The 18,603-nt window shown below is 40.1% G+C and overlaps 1 protein-coding gene across 6 annotated transcripts in view; it reads left to right on the top strand.

Moving 5' to 3' along the window:
* The first annotated feature begins 309 nt into the window (after positions 1-309).
* Positions 310-18,603, top strand: part of TTC27 (tetratricopeptide repeat domain 27) — a 178,957-nt gene continuing 160,663 nt past the window's right edge. For 3 of the 6 annotated variants that reach the window (XM_033425260.2, XM_033425257.2, XM_049696319.1), the window contains exons 1-5: positions 347-640; positions 1,804-1,981; positions 4,097-4,226; positions 11,655-11,795; positions 16,468-16,570. In XM_033425260.2, the coding sequence (XP_033281151.2) occupies positions 553-640; positions 1,804-1,981; positions 4,097-4,226; positions 11,655-11,795; positions 16,468-16,570 (640 nt within the window). In that variant the 5' untranslated portion in view covers positions 347-552. Of the gene's footprint in view, positions 641-1,803; positions 1,982-4,096; positions 4,227-11,654; positions 11,796-16,467; positions 16,571-18,603 lie in introns of all 6 variants that reach the window. The other 3 variants (XM_004268202.3, XM_033425261.2, XM_049696320.1) reach the window with 3 other exon arrangements.

The following is an 18,603-nucleotide window of genomic DNA, read 5'->3' as shown; positions in this document are numbered from 1 at the left end:
GTCCACGTGCTTTTGCGGGAAGGACTATGGCTTTCATCAGGTAGTCTGGAGGGTTCTGACCCAAACAGGTTTAGGAATCAAAGGCTTAGACCTTCCAAGTAAACCGCAGCTAGGCAAAATCGCGACTTTGAACTGCCTTTCAACCTGCCTCCTCGGTGGGCGGTACAAGATGACTCCACGCCCTCCACTCCTTCGGCAGCACCCCTGGGGGCAGGGCTGAGGTCGGCCACGCCCTCCAAACACCGCCCATTCCCCTGCTCGGGGTGGGGCATTCCTACTGGGCATGCTCAGTACCAAGGACTCGGGTTGGTCTCCTAGGCGGAAGCGGGTCCCTGAGAGTTTGTGTGTTCTTCCCAGGGTTCTCCGCGCTACCGTTATGGTCGCCTCCTTGTGCCGGTGTCCGCACATGGGGTTCTAGGGCTGTGGATGTGCTTACAGGAACTGTCGCCACTACTCTTCGACGTCTTTGGACCCTCTTCCTTTCACTTTCTTTTGTTGACTCCTGTGTGACCCTCGTAGGACTCTGTTTTGGTTGCACCGATATCTGAGGTGATGTGGACCCCGGAGCTGGCCCTACTGAGGGGCTTCCCCACTGAGGCTGAGCTGCAGCAGTGGAAGCAAGAGGGAGTCGCCGGTTCGGGTGAGAGGGGTGCACCTGCCAAGGAGGGACTGAGGCCAGCGTGAGGACTGTGGGGAGAAGGGGTGGCGGCGGCTGGGTTCTCATTCCTTCTGGTTTTAGTTTTTTCCTACCCAAATCTATCTGATTCTTAATGCTTTGGGTTGCTGCATCCTTGACATAGTGGGCGCGGTCCAAAGGCTCCGTGCATGTCTTTACCCCAGACTTCTCACCGTCCGGGTTCAATAATAATGTCAATTGTTTTTCTAATCCCTTAACATTTCTTCAGTCATTTAATGCTTAGAATAGACCTGTAAGGTAGACACTACTTTTATTCCCGTTTTGCAGATGGAGGCATTTAAGTACAGATTAAGTAATTTATTCAAGGTCACACAGCTGGTAAGCACAACAGCTGAAATGAGGCAGCAAAGATGTAATCTTGTAAGCAAAGCACATTTACCGGAGAGAGAAAGAGTTAAAAGGCACATATACTAGTGGGATATAGGCACATCTGGTTGTGGAATTTAGGCTGGACCCAAAAGAGAAATAACAATGTAGGACAGTATATGTCCTGTCCTATATTTTTGTGTGTGTATGTATGTGTGCGCGGACCCGTGTTTGTGTGTATACGCAATAGGTGCTTCAGGAGAGAGGTAGTTTCTGAAGTTTGGGTCTGGAAGTCTCATGGAACAAGTCAAACTTGACCTGAGTTTTGTTTAAAGAGTGAGACTGACAAGTGGAAAAGTTCCCCAGGAGGAGTCACAAGTGTAAAAGTGTGGAGGCAGAATGTGCATATGGATATTAGGGGAACAATGAGGGAACCAGCTTTTCATCAGGGAGGACAGTGGGGGTAGGAGGAGCCAGATCGTGAAAGGAAACTTTGTAAGGAAACTTTTCTGTTGTCAGTAGGAATTCTTTTGAATTCCCAGCAGAATTCCTTTTGATGTTACTTGCTAATGAGGAATATTATTTCTGGGTCTAACTTCTGACATGCTGCTCATGGTATGAATGAGCTTCTAATTCTAGGAGAAGTGATGGGCATTTGCTCAGTACTTTGTGGTTAATGTATAGGAAGCATTCTAAGTATATACATTTTTTTTTTGGCATGCTGAAATGATAATAGTTACCTTTTACGGTATGAAAGTAGTTGTTCTTTGGATTATTGGACTAATTTTTTTCTATTACAGAGAGTGGATCTTTCCTACAATTGCTGCTAGAAGGGAACTATGAGGCCATATTCTTAAATTCATTGACTCAAAGTATTTTAAATTCAGCAACGATGACTGAAGAAAAGATTGACAGCTACCTAGAGAAGCAGATAGTAACATTCCTGGATTACTCAACAGATTTGGACAAAACCAGAAGGTAGAATTTTATTTGAAATTTTCGTAGGGAAACAGATTCTGAATACATTTAATATTGCCTTGACAGTGTAAGGCACTGATTTTTGCAGTTGTTGAAAAACCTGGCTTTGTGTTTACTCAGGACTCATGATGTACCAAATAATCTATGTAAGAGTTTCTGTCCAAAGGACCATCGAGAATGAAAAGGTAAAGTCGTGTAGGATATACAGGTTTCATATATAACACTGACTTATGACTGGGTGCTAACCTACTGAGTTTCTAAATTCTTAAGTCTCATAGGTTTTAGCCATAGACAAGACTTCAGATCTTCTTTTCTTTTAACTTGAAAGTGTACACTCTCCATCTTGCTGTTTGTAGATTGCTGAGTGATAATTATAACTACTTTTATTATGTTTTAGGTTATCTTTAATGTTTTTATTATGGAACCCTTGGTTTATCTTCTTCCATTGACGTTTATGTAATTTTATAGGATTAAATATAATGGATAGTTACACAGCAGTGTAACCTAAGTTTTTCAGTGGCTTATATTTTACTGTTGTTAGTTTGTTAATATACCTTCCTTTTCTCTAGCATCTCTGGCAACCACATCAAGCTTTAGTTGTCTTTAAAACACAGTTTTGTTTTACCATTATTTCTAGGGAATGGCTTCATTTAGTTCTTCAACAAATCAACTCCTGGCTAGGTGTTGAGGTTGTGAAGATGAATAAAACATAATCTGTATCTATAAGGAGTTCACAAAAGAGTGCTACTATAGGCATTTTATTTAAAAAATTAGTGTCATTCATTTTTATTTTTCTGGTTTACTAGTAGTTTACATTCCTCTGATGTTGTTCCTGACTCTTATTTTGCTGTCAGATGTGTGTGTGGTATTATAGCCATTAGCTTTGTGTGGTGCACATGAAAACACACATACACACAAATACATCATACACTGGTAGACCAGAATTCGGCTTGTCACACAGAGCTGAGAAGAGACATTTCAGTTACCTCATTATGAGGTATTTGGAAATTAAACTCTATTCTCAATTCCCCTTAAGGATCTTGATTTTTAGTTATGACAGTTATATTAAGGCTTTGAGATCTTGCTGCACACCTGTTTCCTCAAGTTTCCTGACTTCTAATTACAAACAGCCTCTTTTGTCACCTGTTTTCTGCTCATTCTTTGCTGTCAGTTGTGCTGCATCCAGAGCACTCCAGCTACCACAGGCTTGTAGGCTTGATTTTTTTTTTCCTTAAAGAATCTTCCTTTTGAGGTAGGGCCTAGGGGATATGGGAAGAAGAGGGTGACTGCTTTTATTTTTCCTTCAGTGTGAAGCTACAGGATTCTCTGGCTGCTGTTCCTTAGAGTTGAATCCCCACCTATTTGTGTCTTAATCTAGGGGTTGGCAAATTACTGCTGGTGGAGCAAGTCCAAAGTGCCTAAGAATGATGTTTACGTTTTTAAAGGGTTGGAAAAAAAGAAACACGTGTGACCCACAAAGCTTAAAGTTTTTTTTTAAATCTCTCCTTTGCAGTATAGGTTTACCTACCCACTCCTGTCTTCAGCCAAAGTAGGATTGAAAAGGAATGGGTTCAAGTGAAATTTCTAGGGTTTTTTTTGTTGTTGTTGTTCTGATAGTTGGTAGTACAGGATCAGTAAAATATTTGAAAACAACTTTTTGTTGTCAGCTTTCTTTTGTATAAAATCAGTTTTCCATCCAGTGTCAGAGCTGTTAAATAGAACACAAGACAAAATTCTAAGTGCCTGATAGGGTCCTAAACCAGTGCTGTTCAGGAGAACTTCCTGTGATGATGGAGATGTTCTGTATCTGCGCCGTACAGTACGGTAGCCAGTAGCCACGTTTGGCCATTGAGCACTTGAAATGTGGACAGTGCAACTGAATTTTAAATTTTATTTAATTGTAATAATTTAAATTTAAAGCAGCCGTATGTGGCTCATGGTGATAATATTGGACATTGCAGATGTAAATTGTTTCAGAAATTTTTTTTTGTAATACTCTCAGATAATCTCAATAAATGTTGATATCTTACATTTTTCTTAATAAAACTGAAATGAAATAGTGTGTGGTTATACAGTGATAGTGGCTCATGTTTATTTCTTTATTCTCATATGCAGACAGCAGCTGATATTCCTACTTGGTGTGAGCAGTTTGCAACTTTTTGTTCAGAGTAACTGGACGGGGCCTCTTGTTGATTTACACCCTCAGGATTTTCTGCCGTCTGTTTTGCTCCAGCAGTTTAGTGAGGTACGCTTCTTGGAAATGTCATATATAGGTATTATTGTGTTGTTTATTCTTTAGGAACGGCTCTTTATAAACTGGAGTTAATAATAGGTAGGAGAGAAACATGACTTTATTGCTTGTACAGAACCTACTAAGAATGCTTGTTCATTGATCAGATTTTCAATTCCAGAAGTTCCATTATCAGACTCAAACTCCTCTTCAGATGCTCCCCATTTTATGGAGCTCTGTTAGCTGCTCTTTTTATTAAAGTGCAGGCAGCTGCACCAGTCACCCAGCTGCATGTGTTACCACAGTTACATAAAGATCTTTTCTGGCAAAGCAGAGAATGTGGAGATCTGTTTAATTTTGTTGCAGGAAACTTTTGCTGCTGTCCTTACTAACAGTTCCCAGGGGTGATTTCCTTTATGTCACAGATATACTTATTTGTATATACTTACAGTGTCTGGCACAGAGGTGCTCCATGGTGATAATGATTCTTCTTATCCATATATGGAGGTAATATTATTGACCTGCATCAGTAGGTCATCAGTAGAGCTTGCAGTTTGAATTCCTCAGTACTGTTTGAGCACATATACGCAGGGCTTGGGGGATATGACATGCTCTGAAAAGAAGTATGGTAACTGATTTATCCAGACACCTCAGAACTAGAGCATTACTATCGACCACTCAGCCTGGAAGGCTGCGCTTAGCATCCAAAACTTGCACAGCAAAAGGGACCTATTTACTGTTACCTGGTTTCTCAGAATTAGAAGTAACAAATGAAAGGGGAATGGAGTTGTTAGAGATTAGTGTTAATAATTTGATGGTGGTTGGAAAGAGAAATACAAAAGCAGTCATAATCTGAAGCCTCTGTACACATCAGTTTACTGAGTCATTATGTTATATTGCAATAGAGTAATTGAGATTCATAATGCTGGCCCTAAATTGTAATTGAAAGGTTAAAAGCTCTTCCGTATCTTATGTCTAAGAAGGGAATTTAATCTATACTTTACAGAAGTTTTCATCCAAAATGGTTAAAATAAAATCCCCAAGATTTTGGCACTTAAAGAGATATGCTTCAATTATCTAGGAAATTACTTATAAGGAATGTCTCATTCCCTCTCTTACTGTGTATAAAACAGTTTCTGGCCTCTATTGCCCTATAGTGCAGGTTAGAAACCCACCAGACAAAGTTGTAAATACATACCGAGCGCTAACGTGTGGTTGGAGTGGTGCTTCATTCATGTATGCTATATCAATTTGACGTATTCTCTAGATGAGAAGACTGATGCTCACAGTGGTGAAAGAAACTTGTCAGAGGCCTTATAGCTGGGGGATTGGAACACACATTTTCTGGGTCCGAATTCAGTACTCTTTCTGCTATACTAAAGTAGAAGCACCTGTAAAGTTAGGTAACAATTCAAACAGTACAGAAATGGGTTACATGAGAGGTTCAACCTATAAGAAATACTGAAATTAGGCTTCCCTGGTGGTGCAGTGGTTGAGAATCTGCCTGCTAATGCAGGGGACACGGGTTCGAGCCCTGGTCTGGGAGGATCCCACATGCCGCAGAGCAACTAGGCCCATGAGCCACAACTACTGAGTCTGCGTGTCTGGAGCCTGTGCTCTGCCACAAGAGAGGCCGCGATAGTGAGAGGCCTGCACACCACGATGAAGAGTGGCCCCCGCTTGCCACAACTAGAGAAAGCCCTTGCACAGAAACGAAGACCCAACACAGCAAAAATAAATAAAATAAATTAATAAACTCCTACCCCCAACATCAAAAAAAAAAAAGAAATACTGAAATTAATGAAGACGTGTGGAAAGTGAATTTTGTCTGAGAAGACCTTTTCGTCAAGAGTGGACCTTGAGTTAGAACCTGAAAGATGATGAGGAAATGGACAGGTAGAGAAGAGAAAGAAATACGTTCTAGGTGCAGTCACATGAGCAGAAATTTAGAGAGGAGAAGAGTGCGGTGTTTGTGGGAAACGGTTGCTTTGAGCCTGTTGGAGCAGCAGTAAAAGGTCAGCCTTGATGGGGCTCAGACCAAATCATAGGAAACTTTAAATAAGACCTTGATTTTAATTTTTTTATTAGAAGTGCATCATACATCCAGGGACTTCCCTGGCAGTCCAGTGGTTAAGACTTTGCCTTCTAATGCAGGGGGTGTGGGTTCAATCCCTGCTCTGGGAGCTAAGATCCCACATGCCTCGTGGCCAAAATACTAAAATCAAAAAACAGAAGCAAATTCAATAATGACTTTAAAAATGGTCCACATTAAAAAAAAAAATCTTAAAAAAAAAGTGCCTCATACATTCCAAAAAGCATACAGAATGTGTACAGTTTAAATAACAAAACTCCTTTGTTCCCACCACCCGGCTTGAGAGAGAGAACATCACCAGCATTGTAGAACAGAGCTTCCCGACTGCTGTTCCCCAGGTTTTGAGCCCCTTTGCCATTGCAGTAGCTGTGTGGGGCTGGGGCTGGGGAGAGCTTTTGAACTGGTCTCGTCTGGTGTAGTAGCCTTCTCTAGTTACCTGATGTGCACTACAAATAATAGCATCTTATGCATTTGCTCTGACTTGGAAAAGGTTGGGAAATACAGGGTTATAAGGTCCCCTGTGTGTGCTTCCTGGTGGTATCCCTGGCCCCCTTTCTCATGAACCGCTCTCATGAATTTTGTGTTAACATTCCATTGCTTTTTTTTTTTTTTAATTTTATTTATTTGTTTGGCTGCGTTGGGTCTTCACTGCTCCAGGAGTGCTTTCTCTAGTTGCGGAGAGCGGGGGCTACTCTTCGTTGCAGTGCGCGGGCTTCTCATTGCGGTGGCTTCTCTTGTTGCAGAGCACGGGCTCTAGGCGCTCGGGCTTCAGTAGTTGTGGCTCACGGGCTCTAGAGCGCAGGCTCAGTAGTTGTGGCGCACGGGCTTAGTTGCTCCGCAGCATGGGGGATCTTCCCGGACCAGGGCTTGAACCCGTGTCCCCTGCATTGGCAGGTGGACTCTCAACCACTGCACCACCAGGGAAGTCCTCCATTGCTTTTCTTCATGATTTTAGCACCTATGTATGTATGTATCCCCAGAGGACAGATTGTTTAGTTTTGCCAGTTTTTGAACTTTGTATAAATGAAACAAATTGTGTGTGTTCTGTGACTTGCTTTGCTCAGTGGTGTATTTCTGAAATTATACTATTATTCATTTTTACTATTGCATAGTATTCCAGTTGTATGAATATACCACAGTTTATATATCTGTTCTACTCTCAGTGGCCACATGGGATGTTTCCATTTTTTGCAATATATTATGTACAGTGCTATTAGGAACACGTCTTCTGGGAATCATTTGCAAGAATTTCCAAGCACAACATATGCTTAAAAAAAAAGGGATAGTGTTTGGTGCAGTGTGCTAGATGGAAGAGGCTGTTTTTACTGGCCCTCAGGCTGTAGTCGGGCAACCGCTGAGGGCTGAGGGGATTGATATTTTGCCACACGTGGAAATGCTTCCCAGCACTGAGTTGGGAAGCTCTGCTGAGGACATATACCTGTGAGTGGAGTTGCTGTGCCCTAGGGTATATGCATGTTCAGCTCTTGGTCATGTCATGTTGTTTTTGAGAGGATTATTCAATTTATACTCTATACCAGCAATCTGAGAATTTAGAAGATAAAGGGAGTTGAAGTTTTTAAACTGGGGAGTGGCACATCAGTATTTTCTAGTTGTCATTTTCCTGTGCTGATTTATGTTTCATAGTTCTTGTGAAGGACAAATATTTGTGAATATACTTTATGGTCATGGAGTATAGTCATCAAAGCCAAATTAATTTCCCCTGCCTCTAAATTACGGCCTTGGCATTTTTAGCACTGTTTTTTGACCTCTGGTGCTAACCAGCCTCAGGGGAATAGCAGTGAAGGTTCATTTCTGAGTAGGTCACCTCTCACACATAAAAGTTGATCTCCTAGTAATCTAGTTTTATATTAAGTTTATCTCAGATGTTGACTTTTTTTCACTATTCTGATAAATAAGTATTTTTGTATGTCATATGCTCTCTTGACTGAGGAGTCATTCCTAAGGGAATTGTAACCTTCATTTTGTCTGTTTTAATTGAGAATATAAACAATTCTCTTTATTTATTTATTTTTTGGATTCTTTTATAGGTTATTACAGAGTGCTGAGTAGAGTTCCCAGTGCTATACACTCATCCTTATTGGTTATCTGCTTTACATATAGTAGTATGTATTGTTCATCCTCAAGATTTATCCATGTTGTATCATGTCAGAATTTTCTTACTTTTAAGACTGAATGATATTCCATTGTATGTACATACCAGTTTTTTTTGTTTTGTTTTTTGTCTTTAATTAATTTTTTTAAAATTTATTTTTGGCTGTGTTGGGTCTCCACTGCTGCACACGGGCTTTCTCTAGTTGCAGTGAGCGGGGGCTACTCTTTGTTGTGGTGTGTGGGCTTCTTGTTGCAGTGGTTTGTTGTGGAGCACGGGCTCTAGGCGCGTGAGCTTCAGTAGTTGTGGCACGCGGGCTCAGTAGTTGTGGCTCATGGGCTCTAGAATGCAGACTCAGTAGTTGTGGCTCACGGGCTTAGTTGCTCCACAGCATGTAGGATCTTCCTGGACCAGGGCCTGAACCTGTGTCCCCTGAATTGGCAGGCGGATTCTTAACCACTGTGCCACCAGGGAAGTCCCACAATCGTCTTTAAAACTCGGCCATTTCCCAAAACCTCTGGAAGCACATTTAGAATTCGGTTGGAATATCAGTGTTATGTCACAGGAAGATAGGAAAGCATTTAATTTTTTAATGATGGTGATGCAAGGTAACTCTAGGAAAAGAAGTTTATTTATTTGTTTATTCATGCATTCACTCCTTTATTTATTTATTATTTACCCAATTAATGACATTTCCAGAGGACTTAGAGTAGGAGGTTTGGTAACCAACTAAACCTTTGAGTATCAGAGGTAATGAGATCCAAGTAGTATATCATGGAGTATCTCTTTGTGTAATTTTTTATTTGTTTCCCTGTTAAATTACTTGTTTGTTATCTTTAAAGATTTCGTTTAGAAGAAAATGATCTAAATTTGTTCTACAGCAGGTAGACATCTTTCTCATCTCAATGTGATTAGAATAAGGATTCTTTTCCTTAAAGGCATGTCTTATACTTCACCAGCTTGGTTTGGATGTTAGGAAATAAAGATTGTTAAATCCATCTAAATGGCAAGATGATTTGATGAGGCTGCAGGTCCAACTTGGGCACATTAGGCAGGGTCTTCTTTCTAGTTCTTTTTTAAAAAAATTTATTTATTATTTTATTTTTGGCTGCATTGGGTCTTTGTTGCTGTGCGTGGGCTTTCTCTAGTTGCAGTGAGCAGGGGCTGCTCTTTGTTGTGGTGTGCGGGCTTCTCATTGCAGTGGCTTCTCCTGTTGCGGAGCATGGGCTCTAGGTGCGCGGGCTTCAGTAGTTGCAGCATGCAGGCTCAGTAGTTCTGGCTCACGGGGTCTAGAGCGCAGGCTCAGTAGTTGTGGCGCACGGGCTTAGTTGCTGTGCGGCATGTGGGATCTTCCTGGACCAGGGCTCGAACCCGTGTCCTCTGCACTGGCAGGCGGATTCTTAACCACTGTACCCCCAGGGAAGCCCTTCTCTCTAGTTCTTAAGCAGTAGATTCACTTGTGTATTCGGTACCTCCACTTGGAGGTCTCACAAGGTACCTCAGACTCATTGTGTCCAAGACTGAACTCATGGTGAGGTTCTTCTCCAAACCAGGTCTTCTTCTGGTGTCTGTGTCTCAGTGACCCACACTACCATCATGCAGTTGTCCTAGTCAGAAGTCTAGAAGTGATCCTGGCCCTGTCCTTGAGGACTTCCTCATGCTTAGCATAGCCCAGGAGCTTGCTGAGGGGCAGGAAGAGGTAGAGAGGTCTGAGGGGAAGGCAGTATGAGGTGGTAGGAAGAACACTGGTTTGGGAGTTGGAAAACTTGGGCTGTAATGTCTTTTCAAACGCTGATAACTTCTGTGTGATTTTGGACTGCACTTAACTTTTTTGTATCTGTTTTCTTCTGAAGTTGAGGCAGTTACAGTACTTAAATAGTTCCTTGATTATTGAACTTAAAAAAAAAATTCCTTCTACCCTCAGTGTAGGTAACAGTAAGCTTTATTTGTGGTTTGGTGGTGGTCATTCACGTTGTCTTTATTCCTCTAGTACACTTTTCAGTAATGATGAAAGTTAGACAGAGGATGAACCCACAGCTATTACTTTCTTACCTTTATTGAATGTTTCAACAAAGCATTGAGCCAGACACTGATCACTTGGATTGTTTAATCCTTACAAGAACCCTGTGAGGTTTAGGTTCTATTATTTTATTTTATAACTGATGAAACAGAGGCTTCAGTTAAAAAAAAATTACCTATGCCCACAAATTAATAATCAGAAAAAGGACCCTATCCTGTGTCTGTGACTTACAGCCCATGTTCCTAACATTGAGCATTCCTACTATCGATTTTGTGGTGACTGTCAAAATGATTCAGTCCACATTTTAAAAACACAGGTGCTTCGTCTGTTGTAGAAAATCTTTGTTCAGTAAGAAGTAGATTTTTCAGAGGCATCCCTTTTGGGCAGCCTCTGTTCACATTGATCCATGATTGTATGCCTACTCAGCATTTGATATGTAAAACCTTGTTGTTTTTTGGCTTTATAGTAATTATGGAGTAGCAATGGTTTGTAATGACATTAGCCAGCTGGTGAAGCATATATGAAATGTAGGTGTTTAATATGAATACTTTCACATAGGGATGGTTTTTATTGAGAAGCTATTTTGTTGTAAGTAAATCTGTAAAGTCATGATGCTTCTTCAATAGTAGCATTTTCTTGGGCTTCCCTGGTGGTGCAGTGGTTAAGAATCTGCCTGCCAATGCAGGGGACGTGGGCTTGAGCCCTGGTCCCGGAAGATCCCACATGCCACGGAGCAACTAAGCCCAAGCGCCACAACTACTGAGCCTGCTCTCTAGAGCCCGTGTGCCACAACTACTGAAGCCCGCACGCCTAGAGCCTGTGCTCTGCAGCAAGAGAAGGCACCCATGCGCCGCAACGAAGAGTAGCCCCTGCTTGCCACAACGAGAGAAAGCCCATGCGCAGCAGTGAAGACCCAGTGCAGCCAAAAATAAATAAATAAAATTTATTTTGAAAAAAAAAGGGTGCAACTTGGGAAAAGCAAATTAAAAAAAAAAAATAGTAGCATTTTCTTGATTGCCCTGTTCTCTAAAGTACAAGCAGGCAGCTGTCTGTCAGGGCAGGCTGGAGTTGTAATGTTAGGACTCCGTCCAGTGCCAACTGCTGTGTAATAGATCAGTGCCTGTGTTTCACAGCTGATTACCTGGAAAATATGTATTCTTGTAAGACATGTAACGATTAATATGTTGCTAAATTATATCATCTTAAATTTTTTTTTTTCAGGTCAAAGGACTGGATGCACTCGTTCTGAGTTTGCTCATTCTAGATGGTGAATCAATCTACAGCCTGACCTTGAAGCCTATACTGCTATTATTAGCACGAATTTCCCTAGTGAATGTAAGACATAGGCTGACAGCTATTCAGGTAAGGGAAGAAAAGGAGCCAGGAGATTCAGACCCAGGTGTGACTTTTGTGCCGATTAGCATAAAACTTTAGGTGTGATGCTGAAAATGTCTTGGTATATTTGTTTTCTAAGTCTTCTTTAGGTGTTTAATTTTAAAATCTGATGAAAATAAGCAAAAACTGTCTCCTCTCATGAGATTCGTCTAGTATAAAATGAGATGTTGAGCCTCTTTAATGGGGTTGTATATATGTGTTGTGTGTATATTTGCATGTGTATAAATGTTCATTCTCTGAATCTTAAAAATAGGTTTAAAAACACCCTTCATAGTTTTTTGTGAATTTCATGTAAGGATAATGAGTAGCCAGAAGTATAGCACTTTCAGTAGATCTTTTTTTTAAAAATTAATTTCACTTTTTACTGTTTTTTATTAAAGCTCCTAGAAATTTTTTTTAATAAATTTATTTATTTTATTTACTTATTTTTGGCTCCGTTGGGTCTTTGTTGCTTGCACACGGGCTTTCTCTAGTTGCGGCAAGCAGGCTTCTTATTGTGGTGGCTTCTCTTGTTGCAGAGCACGCGCTCTAGGTGTGTGGCCTTCAGCAGTTGTGGCACGCGGGCTCAGTAGTTGTGGCTCGCAGCTCTAGAGCACAGGCTCAGTAGTTGTGGCGCATGGGCTTAGTTGCTCCATGGCATGTGGGATCTTCCCAGACCAGGGCTCGAACCCGTGTCCTGTGCCTTGGCAGGTGGATTCTTAACCATTGTGCCACCAGGGAAGCTGTTTCTTGATTACTGTTTCTTGGCTCACATCCTACCTTGTTTCATATTTGGGTTGGATTTAGTAGAGCATTTGTTGAATGCCTGTTATATGGTTTCTTTAGGTCACATATAAATTAGTGAGAAAAGCACTGATACAGATAGCTATTACGCAGTAGGAGGTGACGAAAACCACATGAGAGATTCGAAGAAAGTCCTTGAGGTGTAGTGGAGGTTGTCAGCTGTGCAGTGTGCAGGCTCCGTCACAACTGGTCAACTCTGTGCACCTAACTATTCAATCTGCCTTGTAGTGTGAAAGCAGCTGTAGATGATATGTATGTGAATGGGTGTGACTGTGTACCAATAGAGCTTTATTTATGGACACTGAAATTTACATTTCATATGCTTTTCACATGTCACAAAATATTATTTTTCTCTCTTTCTTTCTTTCTTTTTTTTTTGCAATGATTTAAAAATGTAAGAACAAGTCTTGGTTTTAGGCTATAGGAAAACAGGTGGTGGGCTGGTTTGGGTCCATAGGCTGTAGCTTCCTGACTCCTGTCCTGATTGTTGCAACTTGGGCATACAGACCTTGTATCTCCAGAAATAGTAAATCTAAATTTTATGTGAGATCTCCCAATTTCCAAGTGTTGGCTGAAAAAGTTTAAGAAACACAGTATTTCTATTGGCAAAATGTGGACTTGGTCTGTACTGTAGAAGGGCTTACTTTCCTAAGCATTTAAGTTGTGACAAAGAGGAGGTAAGAAGGGAATCATGCCTCTTTCAGCAGCTCTCATGAGGAAAGATGATTTGGAATCAGTTGTACCAGAAGGGTTTTTTGTTTTTGTTTTTTTTTTTTGCTGTACGCGGGCCTCTCACTGTTGCGGCCTCTCCCGTTGTGGAGCACAGGCTCAGCGGCCATGGCTCACGGGCCCAGCCGCTCCGCAGCATGTGGGATCTTCCCAGACCAGGGCACGAACCCGTGTCCCCTGCATTGGCAGGCGGACTCTCAACCACTGCGCCACTAGGGAAGCCCAAGAGAAGGGTTTTTTAATAGATGGATTTTAACATATCCTAGCAGATATAAGACCTTATCTTTGATTTTTTTGTTTAGTGATGTTAGCTTGAATAAAAAAATGTTTTCCCAAGTTGATCTGAGTTAAATGATCTTATAGACTGACTAGTACTTGGCCCTAAAGGAAGTATCATCAAAGCATGAGGTTGCTAAATGGCATTATTTTCTTTCTAGTGAGACTAATGGTCAATGAGTTAGTGATACAGTTTTCTTGGTGGAAAACTTTCATCAGCAAGTACCTTCTTTAAGCATCATTTGTAAAAAGATACATATAGTATCAACAGCTTAGGAGAACAAGTAAATATGTGAACTGCTGGTTGCAGATGTCGTAGGATTGGAGAGATAAGTTACCTGAGTTTCCTGGCAGATGCTAAACAGCTTTTGACTTCTGTTTCAAAACCCTATTTTCTTGTACATCTCCATGCAAAGATCATTCTGTGCTGAAACCTTGCCTTTCAGTTGAAATGTTATAGTTTTCTTTCCTTTGGGTCTTTGATATATTATTCTGTAAACGATGATGTTAAAAATTATTTCTTTGAGAAATGAAGATAAAATGATAAAGAAGCATGACATGCTTATCCAAGTTAATCTTAACCTTTTAAATTAATTTTGAAATGGCTGGATCTTAAGGAACATATCAGGTTGTTTATTATGATTTTATTTTTGTGGAACTATAAAAGAAGATGATTTTCCCCCACCCCCTAGTCTGTGAAGTGGATAGACTAGTGTTAGTAATATGTGAATGTTGAGTAAAAAGAATTTTGGCTTTGGAATCAGACCAGAGTTTGTCTGGCTCAGCCACTTAACAACCGTGTGGCCTTAGGCCAGTGAGTTTCTCTGAATATCAGTTTTCTTATTTATAAAATGGACTAAGTTGGCAAACATTTATTGGGTTTCTTTTGAGTACACTCATGCTCCCTGCCTTCTAGGAGGTTATTGACTAGTGTGACTTGTCAATCAGAATATTCTGTAGTAAGTGCGATAATCAGGAGACAGGATCTAGGAACTATCTAAAGCAAGGCTTCTAGTTTTCTTTTTTATTAATGCCTCAAATTGTCTATTAAGTGATTCCTGACAGATAGAAAAAGGCACTTATATTTTCTAGTAGAAAAATAGGCTATGCTTTCTTTCTCTGTTTCACACTCCCCCTTCTCCCATCTGAAGATTTTGGGTTAAGAGTTAGTTTATAGATCTGATTTTAAGAGTTGAGCATCTTATGTTGTATGTTTTCTTAAAAGGGCAGTCTCTTTGACCGGATCTATCTAAATTCCCATGTCTAGAAAAGGAAAGACTGCTGCCAGACCTGACTCACTTATTGCTGACAGCAGATAAGGGACAGATAATTGAAATATAGACTGACTTCATCAGCCTAGTGATAGGAAAAGAATGAAAATGAGACAGCACCTCAGGGAATTAAATTAAAAATGATGTGAAACTTTATTAGATAATTCTACCTTTCCTCTCCTTAGATGGACTGAGGGAACAGCGTTAATAATTAGAAAAGATTTTGTCAGAGGGTCAAAATTCATTTGTGATTTTTTGATTGTTGTAGCATTTGTGTGTAGTTTAGAAGGGGAGCAAGCAGTTTTACCCCTTAATCAAATGAAATTAAGTTCAAGTAAAAAAGAAAATGCTTTTGGTAATTAAGCTTGATCTCCTATTAGTAGGTATTGCTTTAAAAAAAAAAGGAAAATTAATTTTTCACTCCTTTGTGCAATATAATTTAGAGTAACATAGTTGTAATTACGTTAGATGATTCAATGCATCATCATACTCGGTAATTTAATGAGCCTATCAAAAATATTTAATACTTACTACTTGCATGCATGCGCACACACACACACACACACATGCATAGCAGAAGATCTAGAAGAATATAAACCTTTGTCATGGATTTTTCTGTGGGAGGAGAAAGACGCTGAGGCAGCAGAAGAGAGACTTTCATCTTCACTGCGTATGCTTCTGTATTGGCTTGTTGTTTGTTGTTGTTGTTTAATAAGGATGTGTTGAAAAGTAAGAGTAAGCATCAGAGAACTGAGAAAAAGCTACTGTGTTCTCAGCCTGTGCATTAGTCAAGACAATGTATAAAATGCAGTTTCTACCCTCCAAAATATATGGACCAGGTATTTACACACTTGAAAAACAAGAGCTCTGCAGTGTGGTGCTAACTTCTAAGCACAGTGTGGAAGTTTAGAGAAGTGAGAGACCAGTGTGTGCCCTACTAGTGGGAGAAGGCTTCATGGAAGAGGGTGTGGAAGAGATCTTCCCAGTTTGGGGAATATCTGAAGCCAGGGTATATCTTACCTTGTAGTTTGCATAGCATACGTTGCTTCAAGGAGGATACAGAGATGAGTAAGACATGATTCCTTATCTTGTTGGCTAGATGGCAGACAGCATTGAAAGCTAGGATGATATACACGAATACGGTGGAGTGTGTCTGCAAAGAGAGGTGCAAACAATGTGCTGGAAGTTGAGATGAGGGAAAAAAATCACCCCATAGGAGGTTCTTGGGGGAGGCCTCCTAGGATTGTTCGTATTGGATTATGGTGCTGCTAGAGTGTCACAGCAGAGCAGCACGATTACAGTAGGTATTTTAAAGGAGGAAATGGTAGGTTCGAAATGACATCAGGAAGCCCAACTGGCTACAAATACAGGCTTTGAGAGAATGGAGGAGAGATGTTATTCTTGTGGAAGACATGGCAGTGGATTTGGTATTATTACTGAAGACATAGCAGCTTATTGAAGGGTAAATTTAATCTCACAAATGTAAAAAAATTCTAAAAATTGATTTGAATTAATGTGAAATTTTTTTCCTAAGGGTCCTTTTAATTCAACGTAAACACGTTGGTGTTTCCTTTTTCTAGAGCTTGCCATGGTGGACTTTGAGATGTGTGAATATTCACCAGCAATTGCTTGAGGAACGCTCACCTCAGCTCTTTGCTCTTGCTGAAGACTGTATTGATCAAGGTATGTCGCAGATGTTGTTTGCTATGAGCATGTAGCTCCATTCTGTTTTCTTGGCTGAGACATTCCTCTTTCGTCTGTTGTTTGACAGCAGATGGTAACTTTTTGTGTTCCATTCTTTCTGGATGTGGAGTATCACAAATTATTAGGATGTCAGATTATAGGATTTCTTTTTTGTCTTTGAATTTTTAAAAAGGCAATCACTATTATTTATATTACCTACTTAAAAAGAGTGAGTTATTCTATGTAGCTCACCATGATTTTATCACAAACTGCCTAAAGGTATTTAAATATTTTCTCGGTTCTTTAATGTAAGAAGCCTCATTAGAAACAAATGTAAACTCCCTTCATTTAAAAAAATCTTTAACTAATTTGAACTGGAGTAAATTGTGCCAAATTGCATGCAGAACAGGAAATTATTTATCCTATATCCTACTGAGTACATGAAGAAAGGATTCAGCTTTTCTTTTTATTAAACATTTTGTAGAAAATACATTTTACTGAGGATGACAGTGGGTAGAGAGGCATTTTTGCATTTTGTTTTATTGTTTTTTATTGTAGTACATAATGTACCTATAGAAATGTGCCTAGATATAAATATAAAATTAAGTAAATGATCATAAACCACACACCCCTGTAAATGCCTTTGTTGCAGATGCCTCATATGTCTTTTAGGAAAACATTTTGAAGAAGGGGGAAAATCTTGGGTACCTTGACCCTTGATTTCCCTGGGATTTTGGAACAATTATTCCTAACAAAAGTTGCCAAACAAAAACAAATTCTCTTGTAGTGAAGGAATACAGAACACAAGTAAACTTGAGTTCAGAAATGAACTTCTGAGTTTCAGAGAAGGGATTTGACATTAAGTGTGCCTGATTCCAGAGCCCTTACTCCTCTCACATCACAAGAGTATGAAGTCATTATGTATGTGGGTGCGTATGTGTGTTGGGGGTGGTGGTTAGCATCACTCTGCGTGGAGAAGCAGTGATCTGCTCTTGATTGAGGCGGCACATTCGTAAGGCGTAAGACAGCTCTTGTGGGTGTGGGCATGTGTAATTGCAGGATGCTGCTGTACCTTTCTGGAGTCTGGTTCCTTTAAAGGTGCATCTGTATGGTAACAGGCTAGGTCACAATGCACTAGAGAGGACATTAGTTCGTGCAGTAACACATACTACTAAGCTAGAAACTAGTTTCTCAATTTTGTTCTAAGACAGAAATACATACACGTATTGCTAATCTTAGATAAAATGAACATCTATATGTGATTCAAAATGAGAATGTCAGGTAAATATTATTCAGTCAGTATAATTGTTATTTATATGCCTGGACTTAGTTTATACTTGTTCAGGATTTTAGGTTATGTAAGAGTGTGGAACAAGCAAGGGTATGTTAGATCAGACTTGTGCATGTAAAAAAGTTATTCTGAGCTTAAACTTTGTATATATGAAACAATATTTGTTCTTCATGAGATTTAAACCTGACATGTTAGCAGATTGTTTTATTAAATGTAAGCAGTTTACTTTTCTATACAATGACATTTCACTACATGTACAATGATGCAATGAAGTAACAGAACTGAAAAACAGTATTTCTTTTTCCTGTAAAAGTCTTTGGTTTAATGCTTTTGGATTACAAAAGGTTTTTATGAGCAAATTTAGGCTGCTGAACCATCTATATTTTTGTTAAGACTGTAAGCAACTCTCTGTAAGTTGTGAGCAACTTGAGGGCTGATTTTTTTTATAATAAGTTTTTTTTTTTTCTTTTTTTTTTCTTTTTGCGGTACGCGGGCCTCTCACTGCTGTGGCCTCTCCCGTTGTGGAGCACAGGCTCCGGACACGCAGGCTAAGCAGCCATGGCTCACGGGCTCAGCCGCTCCGCGGCATGAGGGATCTTCCCAGACCAGGGCACGAACCCATGTCCCCTGCATCGGCAGACAGACTCTCAACCACTTCGCCACCAGGGAAGCCCTTGAGGGCTGATTTTTTTCTTGTTTCTGCTTAATGCCTAGAAAATAATAAATATTTAATGCATATTTG

The sequence above is a fragment of the Orcinus orca genome, chromosome 13, assembly GCF_937001465.1.
Source record: "Orcinus orca chromosome 13, mOrcOrc1.1, whole genome shotgun sequence".
In the NCBI taxonomy this organism is placed as follows: Eukaryota; Metazoa; Chordata; class Mammalia; order Artiodactyla; family Delphinidae; genus Orcinus; species Orcinus orca.
Note: the sequence above shows the minus strand (reverse complement) of the source record. Positions and strands in the feature narration are given on the sequence as shown.